Here is an 18,061-nt window from a genome sequence, read left to right as displayed (position 1 = left end):
TTGTGCACCTGGGAGGCTGTTCGTCGTATCCAGGTCCGGATATTGCAGCCTTCGGGCTGCAATATCTAATACGAACAGTCATGTCAAGCACCCTTCCGATAGAGTGCCAGCTAAGCATGCACAACAACTAGTTTCTTAATTAGGGACACCAAAAGAACAATTTTGAGATTCATTAATAGATGAAGAGTCAAGAAGAAGCTCAAATCTCCTTGAAAGAAGATCTTGAGAAGATTGAGAAAGAAGAGAAGAGTTAGATGATGTGATATCAGAGTGAAATGACTTTCTTGAACGTTGAACTTTTTCTTTCATAGTCGAAGATTCGAGGGCAACCAGAGAGCGTTGAGGAAGATATCCAACAGCTGAAGCACAGACAAATGAGCCCTTGCGCTCAAAGTATAAGTAGTCCTTCATGTGAGGGACTGACAGTGATGGCCATGAAATTTGCTGAGATGGTACATACTCTTCAAAGTACCTCTCGTGCACAGAGTCATTGACAGATGATGTTGATGGAGAAGAATTAGTTGAGGATGATTCAAAAATGTCTTGTTGTGAAGTTGAAGAAGCAGATGCTGATATGTTCATATTGTTGTCGAAGAAGTTGATTAAGTCATGAAGTGTAGTGATGTGTTCAGTTGATAAGTTGTTGCTGATTGTATTCACAAGTGCACCAAATTCACTATCACAGATGTTCTTTCCATGGTGCTCAGCGAAGAAGTTGAGTTGAGTGTTTTTCTTTTTGAGAAGTTTGGATTGTTTTGAGAGGATGAAGTGAAGAAGGAAGCGATTTCGGTTGTGTGGTCCAGAATCGCAGAAGAACTTAAAAGTGTGAGTGTCTGAGAAGAAGTGTCTTTTGATCACAGATTCCAGACACTCAATAACAAATCTGTGATCATTTGAAAGGCAGTCGGAGAAGAAGTCGAATGTTCGTTTTATTTTTTGGTTTTTTATTTTTTGAAGAGAGATGATTGTGAATTGAGATACTTGTTGATAGTTGAAGAATTCTTGTTGAAGTTGGTTCTTTCTGATGGGAAGTTTCCATTTTTCTTTGAAGTCGAAGACGAAAACTGCTTCTCCTTCTTTCAGATTGTCGACTGTCGATTGATAATGTTTTCGTTGCATTTCTGCAACAACTCGATGTTGACGAAGAAGTTTGAGTGTGTGAAACTCGGCAGAAGAAAGTCCATTTTTGTTTTGAGAAGATTTAAGTTTGTTCTCGAGATAGTCCAACTTCTCACACATTCCGCAAAGGTCGGTTCGTCTTTTCGCTTTGGAGAAGTTGGCAGTGAGTTTGTAGAAATGTGAGAGAGAAACTTTGATTTTTGTTTCTTCTGAAAACTCTTTCCATAATTTTGTCTTGGGCTTGAAGATTAATCTCTTTTCATTGGGAGAAAAGATGCCCGTTTTCTTTCTTCTTTCTTTCAAAGCTTCTAATCCATAGTCAGTTGTTATTGATGAAGAAAGTTGTGGAATGGAAGCTGTTCGAGGAGGTGGTGTGATGAATGATGATGATGATGATGATGATGATGATGATGATGATGATGACGATATGTTATTTGAAGTGTTATTATTAGATGTTTTTGAAGAAGATGAAGAAGAGGAACCACCGAACTGAATTGTTGAAAAAGTTGGTTTGGTTTTTTCTTTGATATAGAATGAGAGTGACGGAGTGAAACCTTGAGCATAAAGATCCTTCCATTCCTTTGTCCAATTGTCGATGTTCAGTTCTGTAACATCAGCATCATTACAGATATTCCATCTGCAGTCGTTTTCACTCTTTTTTTTTATCACGGCGATGTAGTGTCCATTTTGGAGATCCAGACGCTTGAAAAGAATTTGCCCAATAAGATGATAAATCATGATTTCCTTATTGTTCTTTTGCAAATGGTGAACGTTTTTTGTTGAAAACCCTTTGATAAACGATCGCTGGTTAACACGATCAGTTTCAATCATAAGCGTTCTTGAAGGAGCAGAGCTAGCAGAATCGGTGCATTCGTGACAGAGGGCTAGCACCTCTGGAAATGCAGCCATTTCCTCCCATCGAGCAGTACAGCATTTATCCTTACAAAAATCGCAATAGACTCTATTCTTTCCATCCAAAATTTCTGTAGCAAAAAGTGAAGATAAACCTTTGTGAGGTGATGATGTATTGATGATAACATTGCAACAAGATTCATTAAAATGATTAGAAACTTTTTGACATTTTTGACATTTGAAATGTGTAATGAGCACTGGATTGAAGGTATCCTTTTCAAATATCTTATTATCTTGAAGAAGTTGATGAAGATTTTCAAATGCTTCTATCACATTCTGTTGCTGCCTGCTGCTGTATCCGCAAAAGTCTTCCCATTTGTTGATCAGTGATGGGACCCACGAACGCACAGTCGTTCCATCTTTTGCCAATTGTTGACAAACATTAATAACACACGAAGATGTGTTCTTCATTGCTGTTTGATTTTTGAATAAAGATGGTTTTTGTGACATTACAGAAGAGAAGCATTGAAGAAGAGAAGCAAAATAGCAGGTGTTTCCCAAATTCAGTAATCCTTTTGACAGTTCTGATAATGTTTTTGAAGAATAATAAGAATGAGAAGAAGACAGAGAGAGGGAAGGAGATTGAATTGCAGGAAGAACATCCATTGCGTTGCTGTTAGACATGATTTGAGGAGAATAATTATGAAGTGTTACATCTCTTTCATCTGTTAGTGTGTTATGTTGAGAAGATGAAGTATTACAATATTTTGAAAATGATGAAAGAAGATTTCGAAATGCTTGTGGTGGAATTAGAGTCGGTGAAGTGGCATAATCAATTAATTGATCGCTAACCCACACATCATCGTTGAAATAGGAAGTTGAAGATTCTTCAATGGAAGAAGAATGTGTATTTACTATTTGTTTCTTTTTGAAAGATGAGGAAGATGAGGAAGTGGATGACGATTGTTTTGTTTTGAAGAATTTGTGAATTGAAATGGGTGAAGGAGACGAGTGACGTTTATGACATGATTTGTTAATTTTTCTTTTTGTTGATCCCCTTTCTCTCCTTATTGGAGTGCTGATTGGAGCATCAACATGTTGAGAAGGTGAAGAATTTGTTAATGAAGAATTATTTTCTGAAACGACATTTAACTTTTTATTTTGTTGAGATGATGTTGAAGAAGAAGAAGATTGTTTTTTATTTGAAGAAGAGTTTTCTGTGATTATTTCTTCCTCCCAAGCTGCTTCATCAATAAATCTTGCATAATCCGGTTCTGCTCGCTGCTTTTTATTTGCCGATTGGAGAGAAGTTGAAGCTTCAGTTGAATGGGCTAACATCCAGTTGTTGCCCTTTTCCCAATCCTGTTCATTTAAGCCTAAAACAAACACAGAAAATTATTCAAAAAAAATTCAAATAAAAACAAACCACTTTTGCAAGACGGAAGTTGAGGTTTCTGAGGCGGGATGATAAATCCTTGGTTTTTCTTCAGCGTTTGCTTCGCATAAATAAATTTTCCCTCCGTAACATCATATCCATAGTCCTGTAAATCGGATAATGATGTGTTGCGGGACAGCGCTTGTAGCATTGTTGTCTGAGTGTGCAACGGAGCGTTGTTGTACACCACAGACAGGTCCTCCAGCAGCTTTATGTGATATTCTGTTAAAAAAATATAAATAATTAGTAAATAAATAAGAAAATGACAACAATGACAGTCCATAAATTTTTCTATATAAAACTTGAAAAAATAAAAATCAAACCGTTCAATGTCTTCAACAAATCGTTAATTACAGAAGATGATTGCCTGTAGTTGTAAAATAGATAGACAAGCAATGAATCCACATCATCTCCACCGATGCGTTCAATTTCTTTCCAAAGAATTTTTGATCGTGAATTAAGAGTTGATTGAGGTTTTGAAAAAGACATTTTTGTGAAATATTTAATTTATTATGGAATTTTTAATATGAAAAAATCCTTAAAATTCCGTCATCCTTCACTGTTTTTTTTATTTTCATTTTTATTTATTTCAATTTATTTTTTCTTTCTCACAATTTTATTTTCTCAAAAGATTCATAGTAATACAAAAAGCTCATAAATGAAATGACAAAATAAAAAAAAATAAATACAAAAAATTTGATTATCAACAAAATTTAATATTTAACTGATTTTCTTTTCTTTTTTTTAAATAAATATTGAGTTGTTTGATTTCAGCTAAAAATATGTTTTTTCAAGAAAAAATTTTATGAGAGATGAAAGTTTGGTAAAACTTTATGATTTTTTTCATTAATTCAATTGACAAAATTGCTAATATATATGTTTGGATGAGTTATAAAAATATTTGAAATTATGGAAAAAAATATTTTTTTCACAAAAACAGCCTTGAAGAAATTATATGTTTTTTCGATTTATTCGTTCAAAATTAAATGCGGTAATAATTCTATTTGAACTATAATGATGAAACATTTTTTCATCAATTAATAAACTTTTGGTAAACTATTAAAGATCATTCATACTTTATTCTTTATTTTTGTTTTTTTTAAATTTGAAGAATCTTAAAAGAGAAAAAGAAATTCATTGCAAAAACTTTCAACATCACAAATATAAAAATTTCATCTAATAAAAACGTAGAAACAACAAAATATCTCACAAAATTATGTCAGAATGTTAACATTTTGTGCAGACAATGGATGAAAAATTAATCGTCTCATAACACCAAAGTCAGACAATTGGATGTTAATTCAAAAAAATTATGGATATGATCATTAGGAAAAAATATTTTTAAGGTATCCCACGATGGTCACACCTTGGGTGGCATTTTTTTTGCACGAATCGATTTGTTGTTATGAAGGTGCGTGAAACATGTCAAAAAAGCGGGCACCAAGGTGTGACCTCTTTTTCGAAAAATGTATCTCAAATTTTCAGATCAAAAATCTGTGAAAATTTTTCGCTTTTTTGTTCTTTCAAGAACGAGAAAATGCTTATATTCTATTAGTGTTCATACGCTTCATAATTATTAAAACAACATTATTCATTATAATTGGTTTAAAAAATATGTGTTTTGAACTCTTTTCAATGAGAAAAAATTCCATAACTTTATTTCAAAATGTTCTTTCAACAATTTTTCTCCACATTGACGTTGTATCGAGGTTTGTTTTTTGTTATTTTATGATAAAAACACATGTTTTAAAACAAAGCTTTCTTCTAGACAATCAACATGTGTTCTTTCTTTGTTTTAAGTGAAAATATTTGTATGATGGCTGTGGAAATGAAGCTGTTTGGCAAAAAACAGTTGAAGGGCAGTTTGTTCTTTATTTATTTTTCTATATATGAATGTTAACCTGTAGACTGTTTTTTGTGTTCCTTTCATGGCAGGAGGTGGAAATGAATGAAAATGAAAGAAAGCGGGATATCTCATTGTGCAGGGTAACTATCGAGTTGGGAAAGCGAATTCATATGGAAAGTGCCCAGGATGAAGAGATTGGGAAGGGAATTGGAGATGATATTTTCAGACGAAAAACAGGATATTTTTCAATGAGAAAGATGAAATTGAAGAAAATACATAAGTTTCACATTTTTCAGAAGAACCAGAAATCGATGCACTTAATGAGAAAATGACTTCTGGAAAGGACGATTAGCGAATCAGATGAAGAAATACTTGAAAAAGGAAGGAATAATGAATTTTTAAAGGAGGGAAATGAGCTTTGTCAATGGAATAAAATATAGAAAATTGCCTATAAAAATGATTAGAAGGTTTGTCATCGTTGTTGTTTTTTGAAGTGATTATTATTTTTTCATTCAGGATGTTGAAAAAGCGAAGGATTATATGGCTTTGAAGAAGATGAAGAAAAGCAAGGAAGAAAAATACAGATAGATGAAATGCGAGATATTTCGAAGATACCTGACATTGGGCTTTGGCGAAGAATTATTTTTGAGGAAAGATGCTTTTTTGTGAAGAAGGGGAATTGAATGTGGAAGAGATGGAATTTGAAAGGAGAAATGAAAAAATGCCAAATTCTTTCAATTTTATGTTTGAAAGAAAGAGATGTTAACTGATTGAGCGAAAGATTCAGTGGATGCTGCTTACCAGAAGAACATTAAAGAAAGGGAAGAAGAGAATTTCAATGAATATCTCAGTTGATGTAAATTGACACTCATCTTCTTTATTTCCAACAATTAATCATTTCAAGACATTCATTCATCATCATCTTCTTCTTCTTAATCAAATATATCAACATCAAATCATACGATTTCTTTTTCTTTTTTTTCTCTTTCTCCACCTCATCCTTTTCATCCTCCTAATCCTTCTCTTTCATTCAATTCACCTTTCATTCACCGCCTTCTCTCAACCAACAGATCTTCCCTTGTTCCTTCTTCATTGGCTCTTCAATATTCTCCTCTTTCTCCTCTTTCCTCTTCTTTCCATTACCATTTCGCCACTCAACTCTTCTCGCCTTCTTCTGCCTCTATTCATCATCTGCATCCAACGGGCATTTACTCATTTAACACATCGTGCACTCCTTCTTCTTTTAATTTTTCTTATTCATGTTCTTATTCATTTCTCATTCTCGTCATCATCAACATCAGCATCTTAATCAACAACCACAACTTAGCTTCAAAACATCCCTCAAACCTTCTTCTTTCTCTTCTGTTATTCTTTCTCTATCAACTCCTTCCATCTCCACTTCTTCTTTATCGTCTTCCCTTTCTTCCCTTTCTCCTTCTTTCCCTTCTCTCTCTTCTCTCACACACATCCCTTCTCTCCCTCATTCTTTTCTCACTCAATAGCTTCTTTCTCATTCAACTTCACGTGATTTTCCTCCTCCGCCGCCGCCTCTTTTTGATGAAGACAACGAATTTTCAAACATTCACACAAGAAAACTTCAATTGAGACAGAACAGACTGAGATGGGGGCAGAAAAACAAGCAGATATTGAACAAAGAGCAGAGGATGCTGGCTATTTTTACTGGAATGAATGAGAATGGGAATAATTTGAAAGATGGAAAAGGAAAAAGAGGAAATGGAGTGAGAGGAATAACACGAATAACAGCAATGAGGGAGAGAGAGAAGGAGAAGTGGAAGGAGAAACTGAAAGAGAGAGAGAAAGAGAAAGAGAAAAGAGAGAAATTTCCTGATTTAAAACTATTAGGCGATTGGGTGGAGCTTCTTGACACAGACGAGGCAGTCGATGAACGTGGAGTCAATCCATTGACACTCGAAAACTACTCATCTTCCAACACGATCAACACATTTGGTTTTCCTGACTGTGCAACTTTTCTCGTTGACGATTTCCTCTTTGAGCAAGTGCTGAACAACGGAGATGGCATTCTGCGAAGAAGATTCGGTTCGCTTGCAAACAGCCTCATTCCGAGCAGAGAATTGTCCGTTTTTCAGTCAGATGCGATCTGAATCCATCTTATGTGCCTCGAAGACAAAGACAGAGAAAAAGCAATCAAAATTCAACATAAACCTTTTTTACTTATTCAATTGCTGGCGTTGGCACAGGAACAGGAACATCTCCTTCTTCAACGCAAAATGAATCTTTTCTTTCTCTTTGTCAGCTATCTCCATCTTTCTCTCCTTCATCTTCCTCTTCATCTTCTTCATCTTCTCCATCTTCTCCAGCTGTAACTGACCTCTCTCTTCACATCGAGCCACCTAATCGCTCTAAGATTGAAATGGCTCGCCGCAAAAGAGCAATGCATCCTCTCCTCCTCCGACGCTGTCTCAACCGCTGTGCACAAGTGGCTGGTGCTTCTGGTGCTTCACGTTCTTCTTCTTCTTCTTCTTCTTCTTTTTCTTTTCTTCTTCTTCTTCTTCGTTGCTGCGCTTTTCTAGAAACAGATTTCTGACAGGAGAAGAGCAGCAGATGAGGAGGATGCAGCAACAGTTCGGAAGAAGAAGGAAAAGATAATATTTTGTTCTCCCACCAGATGTGTTTGAGGCGCTTCCGCTGTTTGCAGAGTTTCGGATGGTGGAGCGGTATGCAGAGAATCTGGAGAAGAGGAAGAGAGAAAGAGAGAGCGAAGGAAAGAGAGAGAGAAGCAAGGAACAAGAAAAGAGAGGAAAAAAGAACAAGAGAACAAATTAAGTTGATAAAGGCATTAAAGCCTGTTGATGAAGGAGATAACAATGATGATGAAAATGAAAAAGAAGATAAAGCAAAAGCAGAAGAAAACGAAAGTTTATCATTGATGAGAAGAAATTCTTTGAAGGAATCGAAGAAAAAGGAAGAAAGTGAATGCCTTTGCGACAGCTCCACAGTCAGCGATAAAGAAGAGCGAAGAAAGATGGACACAAACAGAGAGAAAAACAGTGTTTGATTCAGCGGTATTTCCAAGTGCTTGAGCTTCAACGTGATTCTGTTGTGAGCAAAGTGCTTTTGATGGTCAGACCAAACCTGTTGCTTTCTCCAGCGCCGATTGACGAGTCGATAAAAAGACCAGAAATTAATGAAAATGCTACAAAAAGTGAAGGAGATGATAAAGAAGGTGAGAAGGAAGAAAAAGAAACAACAAATTCTGGAAATGGAAACGGAAACAGGGAAGAAGAAGAAGAAGATGATGATGATGATCCGAATAACGATGAAAACGAAGAAGTGATTTTGGAGGATTCAATGAACAACCCCAAAGAAGCTGCTTCAAAAGCAAAGAAAATAAAACGGAAGCAGAAAAGAAAACAAACATAAAAGAGTCTTTTACAAACAAAAAAGAAGAAACACATTCCGAAGAGCAAAAACCAGAGCCTCTTTCATCGCAATCACAACAAAAACAGCTGCAACAGAACATAACAACAATTAACTCTCCAACGTTATCACTTTCTCCGCAGCCTAAACAATATTCTTCAGGACGAGGCGCCTTTGGAACGACACACTATGCTCGAGGGAAGCGAATGGACGGCGATTGAAGAGAAGTCGGAGGGAGAGCGTTGATTGTGGACAGCCAAGAGATGGAGATGGGAAGATGGGCTGTTAGTGCGCCAACAACGCTACCATCACCTGCTGTTGGAGAGGAGGAATTGGAATAGGAGGAGCAGGTGGTGGTGGTGGGATGACGTTGGGTGAGAATGGGGATGAAGGATTTGAACAAAGAAGTGACAAGAGCGATTCCAGATGAGTTTCAGAATGAGAAAGGGAAAGTGGACGATGAAGAGGCGAAAATCACGTTCAATTCATTGGAATCAGATGATCAGAGAGAAAAACTGCTTCGGCTGATGAAGCTGCAGGAAATACAGAAGAAGAAGAAGGAGAAAGAAGAGAAAGAGAGGAGGCGAAAGAAGAAAGAAGAGCGAGAGCGCAGAAAAATGGAGAAAATGGCGAAGAAGATAGAGGAAAAAGATAAGAATCTGTTTAGCAGCATCCAAGGAATACTGCAACCACACATTGAGATAGGCACACTAACAAACCAGAAAGAGATCAAAATGGCAAGCGATGCGCAACAAGAGGCGAAAGAAAGCCAAACGCCAATTTTGACAAGGGAGCGGAAATTGGACTGCATGCTGAATGACCTTGCTAATTCTGACCTGGAAGATTTGAGCGATGAATTGGATGTGCCCCTCCGTTATGTTTGCATCAAAAGCGAGGAAAACGGGCAATTTGTGTGGAAGTTACAGGAAGTGTCTGCGTATGCAGCAGTCGAAGAGAGGCAAACGAGGGCTCGGTTGAATCTGATGAGTGCGCTGAAGAGCGGGCTAAAGCAAAGCTGTACAGAACTGCGAAGAGGAAACAGAAGAAACGCACAGAAAGGGATAGAAAGAAGCAGTGTAAGGATCGCCTCTGCTGTTTGAGAAGGAGAATGGGATAAGAATATTCAGTCAGAACAGCGTGCCTGGGAGAAGAGATGCGCTGTCAAAAGTCTTTTCGTAGCTGTCGTTTACAAAGTTGGCTTCTTTCTTCACATCGCACAATTCAATGGCAATGGATCTGATGCAGAAATACCCTGCCCTCAATTTGGTTGCGCCTTTCGATTCAGCTGCTGATTTTGCTGCAAATACAAATCTTTCTCTTCATCCTCTTTCTCATTGTACTTCATCACTTGTCAATTCGTCATTGTTTATGAACATCCAATAGCAATCTTCTCCTTTGCTCAGAATCTCTTCATCTCCCTTCCTTTTATCTCAAGCTGTTCATCCATCTACTTCCAATCCTGCTGCTTCTGGCTTACTTTCTCCACTTTCACTGACTGCTCTTTCTTCGTCTACTTCTTTTTCATTCAACTATAATCGAATTCAGCACTGGACATCATCTATCGTTGCTATTTAGAAAGATACACAGAAAATATTATTCAAAGAATGAATATCAGCTGATATTATATGTCAACGGAAACGATTCTATTTTTTGAATAGAAAAGCCGATCAGAAGGCATACAATCAGCAAGAAAATCGATTCTGATTTTTTCATTTCGAGGCTGAAGCATCTGAAGTGAAAAGAAAAATTATTGAAGCGATTTTTATTTGGAATGGATGGATTCCAAAAATAGCCTCCAACAGATTTCGCAGCTAAGAAATCACAACAAATAGTTAGAAATGAAACGATAAGGGAGAGCAATTTTGATGAAAAGGCTTATTTGAAGAGAAATTATATGGGATTCTGGTACTAATCGGATGCAAGCAAGTTGAAGTCGGAAAGGTGAAGAAAATGAAACTGAAGAAAATTGCTTGATATATATGAATATATTCTTTTTGAAAGATACGACAGCAATGAATCTTTTTTCATGAGCTTAATTTGTAGTTGATGGAGAAGAAAAATTAGATGAGGTAATGACGAAGAAATATTTTTGTCTTGTTGATGGTATGGATTTCTGTAAAAAATAATGATGATATATACTCCAATTGAAAAAGCTATGATAGCTTATGAATTTTTCTATGATATGGAAAATGAAAGAATTTATATGAGAACCTGAAAAAATTCATCATTGCCAAAGTGATTTTTGTGTCAACCACTTCGAAAGTTAGTGTTTGGATGGGAACAAATATTGAGGTGAGGAGGGTGAGAGAGGCATCTTGGAGGAGGGAAATGAAGCCGTTGAGGGCATACTCGATGGTGGCGCATGGGGTCTGTTGGGGCCTGCCACAGGCATCAGCATCAGTTCCTCTGTTAGAAACGATTTTATTCAAAGCGATGAAGATGATCCAGATATTGAACTTGACTTTATCCAATGTTCCACTATTTCGTTTAACGCTTGATGAATTCGATGAAACGAATAAAATGAATGGAAATTTGTGGCCTTATAAAGGAAAGGAAAAAAATAGAAAAATGACTATTATTGTTCAATTAGTTTCAATAATTTTGTTTTCCTATCATTTTTTCTGTTCTTCTTATAAACTTTCTCTTTGCAATGTGTATTTTGCCAATTATGAATTTGCAATTTTTTCTTTTGAAGTTTTATTTATTTATTTTTGGCTAATTTTTATTGAACTTGATCAAAAAAATCTTTTTGCACTGAAATTTCAAAAAGGTATGATTTTTTATATAAATAAATAAAACAAATATATATGACAGAAATAAAAGCTAAATACTTATGAAACATCAATTTAACTTATTGATCAATTAATACCACTATAGATTATATTTTTTCGATTTTTGATCTTTTTTTATGATATCAAAAAAAATCACCCAGATAATTGAATGACATTCATTTGAAAGCAGGCCGTTTATTTTAAACAAAGAAACAACAGTTGCTGGAAGCAATGCTGTCTGAAGGGATTGTGGAAGAACATAGGAAATGGCCTCACTTTTGAGAGAAATGGAAGAATCCGGATACAACGAGAACAGAGAGTTGATGCAATTTTTTAAAGACTACAAACACACCACGATCAAGAGGTTATGTGATGTGTGAACTGTGAGGATTAAAAGTGACGACGTCAATGTTGTTATCTACTAATTTCTGCCAGGCATCTGGCTGAGCCCGAGAAGAATGAGAATCCCAAAAAAGAAGATATCTTTCGTGGTTCTTCATTAAAATATCCCTTCTTTCGATGATTCCATTCAGCAAAACCTCTTCACCAAATCTTTCAAAAATGATTTGTGTGATTCATCCTTCGTTGCTGTCCTAATTATCTATCTGTGTTTTTAATAGAACTCTCTTTCCTAAGGTGATTTGTGGTATGATAATAATAAAACGCTTTTGAGAGACTGAGCATCTGCAGCAGCTGCGACAACCAAAGTGGAGTCAGGCATTTTTGAAGGCGCAGCATGAAAATTTGCTGGAACTCCTGAAGGTGTAATCACCAGTGCTTTGAAGGAATCAGATCGGCGGAGAGAAAATTCATTTGTGTGAAAAATAGAAAAAGTGAATAATGATGGGAATTGTGTAGAATTTGCAGAAACTCGTTGAAGAAAAGAAGAGCTTGCTGATTGGATGCTGAAAGACGTTGGATGTCCACATTTCTCGTCATAGGGGCTTTGAGCTTGGAATACCTTTTTATGGAATATGTAGTTAGTGCTTATTATGGTGGACACTTTCAATAACTGTGGACAGTGAAATTATCTCAACAATTAATCATTTATAATATTTCTAAAATTATTTCGTTTTCATGAATTTCTTTTTCAGCAGCAAATTTAATCGATTTTTCCCCCCAAAAACTATATAATTTGGTTTTCATATTTTATATTTTCACCCCCATGCTTTTCTCCAAAAATTATAAATATTCATTGTCAGATAGTTATCACTTTCTCAAGTTACATACAACCAAAAGGATAAAGTGCATTGGATGTCATGTGAGAGAGAAAAGAATCATTAATACTTATGGCGTTATCGAAAGTTTCAAAAAGATCAAAACAATGGAGCATCGAAAAAAGATTGCTTTCATGTTAACTTTTTGATAGTCAATTGCTTTCCTTTTATTCATTGATTCAAATCGAATGATTTTAATTTTAGCTTTGTAAGGAAAAAAAAGATTTTGTAATGTTTATATTCATAATTGTTCCTTATTAAATAATTATTAAAACTTAAAAGAAAAAATAAATATTCTCCACATTTGAAACTAAATAAAATCAAAGATGGAAATGTTGCGCAGTTTAATTTGGAGCAGCATAAACCGAATAAATGTCAAATACTTTTAAAGAACAGCAGCCATTTTATTAAAATTGCTTTTGCTGAATTTTGAACAAATCAAAATAACTTCAATGTTGAAAGATGAGAAAATGAAACGATTAGTATTCAAGCTTGAATTACGAGATTTACATCATTCCCAAATATGATAGCTCAACTTTAATTTGTTCAACAATGGAAGAGAGGCAGCTTGAGGGATTAGAGCTAGCAGATCGCAATGCATCAGAACCGTAATTGCGTAAGTCTGTCGAAAGAGATGGATCACGAGACATAACTTCAATCAACTTCTTTGACATCGGAGATGAAATGAAAGAGTCTTGCCGAGTCAGATCCTCGTCATCAGAAGCAGTTATCGAAGAATGCCCATATCCAGTTGAAATAACAGAAGCAGATGAAAGATCAAAGGGAGTCGACAAAGACGAAATTTTACGAAGAAGGCCAACAGCTTTTTGTACGAGAAGCACGCAAAGAGTGCTATTTGAGCTGACTTCAGGGTCTTTTATAAAAGAGAAGAGCAAATAGCAAGCAAGTCTCAGATGAGAATCGTCAAGAAGAGGAATGCAATTCATAATTGCTCTCACAAACAATTCCAGCGCGCCTGCAGAAAGCGATGGATTTCTTAAGCAGCAAACAGGGCGAGAGCGATGTGAACTGAAATTAGAAGAGAATATTGCTTGGTGATGCACATAGCACCTCATTAAGAACACCATCATTGCAGCATGTGTTGCCGATAGTTGCGACAAAGCTCCGGGCCCAGAGGATGGACAAGCACCTACCCACCCCCACTGCGTCAGGCAATCCACAAGAAGCGCATTGAAGGTTCCCAAAACTAGTTGAAGAGCATTTGGCTGCATTTGAAGCCATAATGAAAGCAAATCTATAAACATTCGAAAACATTTGAATATGTAAAAAATAATAGTCTTTTATAAAGAAAAAAGTATCTCGAAAAACTACAAACCAAAAATTGCAATCATATTTGCGGGAAAAGCGTATATTGTCTGAAGAGACACTGAATAATCCATAGGCACTCCGCCAGCAAGTGTCGGAGCCTGTGCATAATTTGGGGTTAGCACAATTGGTGAGACAGGGGTTGTCTGTGGAGGCAGTTCGCATCTCATAAGCTTTGCCCATTCACATTCCATTGATACAAGCGATGGGATGAGCGCACAATTGGCAAAACAGAGAGTGACTGCAAGAGAAGATGGAGAGTCCAGGAGCAAAGAACATCGAAGAATGGTTGCTAGAAGCGGAACTGAGTGCACGTCTTGAAGAGAAAGAGATGGAATTAACCGCAGTAATGCAGGATCCCACCGAGTATGATACATCGTGAGCAGCTGCTGAGCAGGAGATGTCAGAGCCGATTGTGGCAGTAAAGAGGCAGGATTTGCAGATGCAGAAGAAGCAGCTGAAAAGTCTTTGTGAGCTTCTGGTGCATCACTGTTATTGCTCCAATGTGTAACGCATTCTTTCCACAGCTGCACAGTCTCAGTAACCATATCTGTATGAGATGCACACAGCGATAACGAATGAGACAGAATAGAGAAAAAGAATGCTTCAAATTGCTCTCGAACTAGTCCATCAACTTTCACAAACATAGTTAGTATTTGTAAAAGTGAGCACAAGACGCCTACTGATGCTGTGATCTCTGTATTAGTCTCTGCCGATGCCAAACGGACACTGTGCCTTTTCCAGCTAGACTGGATGATTTCCACAAGCGGTCCAGCAATCGAATCGAGGATTCGGCCTTCACTTTGTGTGAGCGTATGCTCGTCTTTAACTCCACAGCAGCTTAATATTGTTTGAATCACATCTGCCACGCGACTTGTCATGAATGAAAGAATGTGCAAAGATGCATCACCATCAGCAGCACATCCATTTGCTTGTGATGAAAGTGCAGGAGAGCTGATGCTCTGCAATTGTTGTGTGCTTGTGCAGCCATCTTCAACAATCTTTACAGTCACACTTGACACCGAAGCCATCGACTGGGAAGATGAAGATGACGAAGAAACTTCCATTGTATTCATTCCCAAAGCTCGTGTACTTCCTTCTGAATTTGCAGTTGAGTCCAAAGCAAATAGCATATTCGCTGCTTTGGTCATTGTTGGAAGCAGCAGCGGCGCAACAGCAGGATCGTGTGCAAATGTCTCCTCATTGAAGAAATATGTTGTAGCAGTCAATGCTCCAAGCAGAACAAGTGGCTCTCTATCATCCAAAAGAGGGAAAATAATAGTGGAAAAAGTTGTTTTCAGTAACTCTGCATCTGCCATAATCTGTGCAAGTTGGGCACAAACGATGCTAACACGGTGGCGAAGGAAGGTGAGAAGCACACGAGACAACAAAGTAAGCTCTTCTGGCGGAGGAAGAATCGATGATGCAGCAAGAGCTTGTGCAGAAGCAGATGAAGATGCAGCCATTCTCTGTGTGAATGAATGGAACCATTGAACCAGAGTCGTCAGCATTGCCGGTTGAATGGCCAATTCCAGACGCAGAAATTGAGCAACAAAAGTCGGCACATCAAGCACATCACTCACGTCAAATGCACATTTCCCGATTGCCAAGTGGATAACCTCTCTCCGGACAATCAAGGAAGTCAAAGATGCAATGAACACTCTCAATGGCTGCGTGGGAAATGGAGGCGTTGGAACTGGAAGTGAATCTCCGCTTGCTGTATTTGTCGGAGTCGAAGTAATCGAAGAGATCTGTCTCACCCAGCTGAAAAGAGTCTTTATCTCTTCATTGGAAGAAGTAATCAAAGCCAGTAAATCTCCATCACACAGCTCCTCCCTCTTCAGCATAATCAACGAGAACAACAGATTTTCACATTCACTTCTCAGTGTATTTGCATTCAGAGCAGAAAACGAGTTTTCTAATGATCTAAATGTGAAAATATTTGCTTGAGACAGCTGTGTTGCTCCTGAAGAAGCAGAAGCAGAAGCTGAAGAAGACAAACTATTCAATGGAGAAGTTGAACCCACAGACGAAGAAGATGGAGCTATCCAATCGCTAATATCACCATCGATGTCATCCTTGTGAAATGAAAGAGGAGAAATGAGCGATTGGCGCAGTGAATCCTTTGAAATAAGCATTCCTTCCAAAACAATCCACCGCAGCAGCACAAAAGCTGTTTGCGGAGACGCAGGTTGAGGCACAGTCGACGAGGAAGCAGAAAGCGTAGCTGATGCTGGTGAAGATATTTTAAGTAAGCTTTGAAGAGATGCGGTTGGTATGGCCGATGAGAAAGGAGAAGTGAGAACGCCATTCAGAATCTGCCAGGAAGTGGCCTCAGGTGAACCAGGCTGTGCATTTGAATTGCGGTCGAATGCATCGACGATCTTGGCGATGAAATGAACAAGCTGCCAAGTGAGGCGAAGTGGAAGAGCGAAAGAAGAGCTGAACGGAGACAGCGATGATGATTGCATCGAACAGGAAGTCTGCTGCTGCACAATTGAAGTGAAGAAAGAAAGTGAACTTTCAGAAAAATCTGAGCAATGCAGAATGACAGCTGAAATGGCGAAGTGAAGTGCAGAAGAGAGAAATGGCAGTGTTGATAGCGGATCGTTCTCTGCGATGAAGTAGATGAGGCCAATGACTGACTTCAGGTATTTCAGTGCCGGATGCACAACAAGAAGAGAATGGAAAAGCGCCAAAGGTGATTGCGTCTCGAACAGAAACTGTCCACAAATTGAATTGTGATCGAATGATGAAGTGGATGAAGTGAAATTAGAATAAGGAGAAATCGATTGGGTTGAAGAAGATGATGAAATAGTACTAAGTTTGCCCAGATATTGCTGCATGAAAGGTGTATACAGTTCATTAAGCAGCTGGCACAACGTCACAGAAAATTGCAAAGCAGAAAACACAAAAAAGTTGTGCAGAAACTTTCTCAGTTCTTCAAAGCCTGCATGATTCGGATTTGCTTCATTTGAAAGTGCAGCGCTTGGAGTGAGAGGAAGTTGCGAAAAAAGAGAAAGAAGCTTTGTACAGACGAGACACAAACGCGAGTTTAACTCGTATTCTTCTAAAGTGCAGAAGGCAGGCAATGATTGCGATGGCTGCTGAGTTAAGGAATTCGTTGAATCTGGTTTAATACCAACAAATGCTCTTAAGTGATTTGTCCAGCGCTCAGAAGACATTTTCCATAATTCTGAGACCCTTTCCTTTCCAAACACTGCCATCTGTAATGCTAATGCTTTTCTATCGATCAGTGTGCCCGAGGCTTGTTCAGGAGAAACGTGCAATTTTGCTTGTTTATGCCTTAAAAGTTCCCTTATTAAAGTCAGAAAAACGAAAAGAGTACGCTCGCAGCGAATTAAAAAATTGGACAAAGTCTCACTATTTTCGCTTTGATTAAAAGGTTGTGGTAATAATGATGGAAGCAAATTAGGCCTGGGAATAATTAAAAAAAAATAGAAAATAGTTCATTCGATAATAATTATTTGTGAAATGAAAATCTGCTCATCAAACCATTGCCCTAAAGGCAGCTCTTTCACTGCAATAGCAGAAATTGCAACCGCTCTCATTGTTGCAATCTATTAACATTTGTCAATTTTTAAATTGTGAAAAAAATCAAACTTTATTATTTCGTTCAGTGGGAACAGAAGCAAGAAGATTTGCTTTCACTTGCTCCTTTTCTTCTTTTGAAAAAACCCTAATATGATCAATGACAAATAAAAAATAAATAAAAAACATGAGGAAACCTTGGAGGGACAGAATTTGTCCAAAAATCTGTAATATTGTTTTTCAGTGTAATCAGTGCTAATTGACGAACATTGTCTGGAATAGATACAGATGAAGGCCTAGAAATCATCTGATAAATTTATATATCGAGTTCAAGCACAATAATTATCATTTATATAAAAACCTCAAGTCCTGATAAAAATCCAGGTTTTTCAGCATAAGACTCAAAGGATTTCATATCCTGCATTATTTGTTCTTGATTAATAGGATTAAGGCTCCGAGTTAACAACTGTGACAGAGCAGACACATCCATTTTCTTTTTTAGATCAAAGCATAATATTTTAGATATTGCAATCACTCTTTCTAT

The 18,061-nt window shown here is 37.2% G+C and overlaps 5 protein-coding genes across 5 annotated transcripts; 3 read left to right on the top strand and 2 right to left on the bottom strand.

Annotated features, from left to right (window-relative positions):
* Positions 1-135: 135 nt before the first annotated feature.
* MONOS_10997 (uncharacterized protein) lies at positions 136-3,895 on the bottom strand (the record flags this gene model as incomplete). Its single annotated transcript, XM_067863489.1, has 3 exons — positions 136-3,347; positions 3,398-3,628; positions 3,730-3,895. 3 exons carry the CDS (start codon positions 3,893-3,895, stop codon positions 136-138), a joined length of 3,609 nt encoding a protein of 1,202 aa, XP_067734040.1.
* Positions 3,896-7,018: 3,123 nt separating this feature from the next.
* Positions 7,019-7,818, top strand: MONOS_13619 (uncharacterized protein; the record flags this gene model as incomplete). The annotated part of the gene is made up of 2 exons (XM_067866336.1): positions 7,019-7,310; positions 7,472-7,818. The coding sequence occupies 2 exons, from the start codon at positions 7,019-7,021 to the stop codon at positions 7,816-7,818; spliced, it is 639 nt and encodes a 212-aa protein (XP_067734039.1).
* Positions 7,819-8,351: 533 nt separating this feature from the next.
* MONOS_17080 (uncharacterized protein) lies at positions 8,352-8,654 on the top strand (the record flags this gene model as incomplete). Its single annotated transcript, XM_067869965.1, has 1 exon — positions 8,352-8,654. One exon carries the CDS (start codon positions 8,352-8,354, stop codon positions 8,652-8,654), a length of 303 nt encoding a protein of 100 aa, XP_067734038.1.
* Positions 8,655-9,031: 377 nt separating this feature from the next.
* Positions 9,032-9,751, top strand: MONOS_13618 (uncharacterized protein; the record flags this gene model as incomplete). The annotated part of the gene is made up of 1 exon (XM_067866335.1): positions 9,032-9,751. One exon carries the CDS (start codon positions 9,032-9,034, stop codon positions 9,749-9,751), a length of 720 nt encoding a protein of 239 aa, XP_067734037.1.
* A 3,128-nt stretch (positions 9,752-12,879) lies between these two features.
* On the bottom strand, positions 12,880-18,007 carry MONOS_13617 (putative Signal transducing adapter molecule 2; the record flags this gene model as incomplete). The annotated part of the gene is made up of 7 exons (XM_067866334.1): positions 12,880-13,894; positions 13,976-17,283; positions 17,341-17,403; positions 17,482-17,546; positions 17,590-17,665; positions 17,715-17,824; positions 17,879-18,007. 7 exons carry the CDS (start codon positions 18,005-18,007, stop codon positions 13,146-13,148), a joined length of 4,500 nt encoding a protein of 1,499 aa, XP_067734036.1. The 3' UTR covers positions 12,880-13,145.
* Between the last annotated feature and the right edge of the window lie 54 nt (positions 18,008-18,061).

The sequence above is a fragment of the Monocercomonoides exilis genome, assembly GCF_001643675.1.
Source record: "Monocercomonoides exilis strain PA203 chromosome Unknown scaffold6-2077815, whole genome shotgun sequence".
NCBI lineage: Eukaryota > Preaxostyla > Oxymonadida > Polymastigidae > Monocercomonoides > Monocercomonoides exilis.
This window is presented reverse-complemented; position numbering and strand designations above follow the sequence as displayed.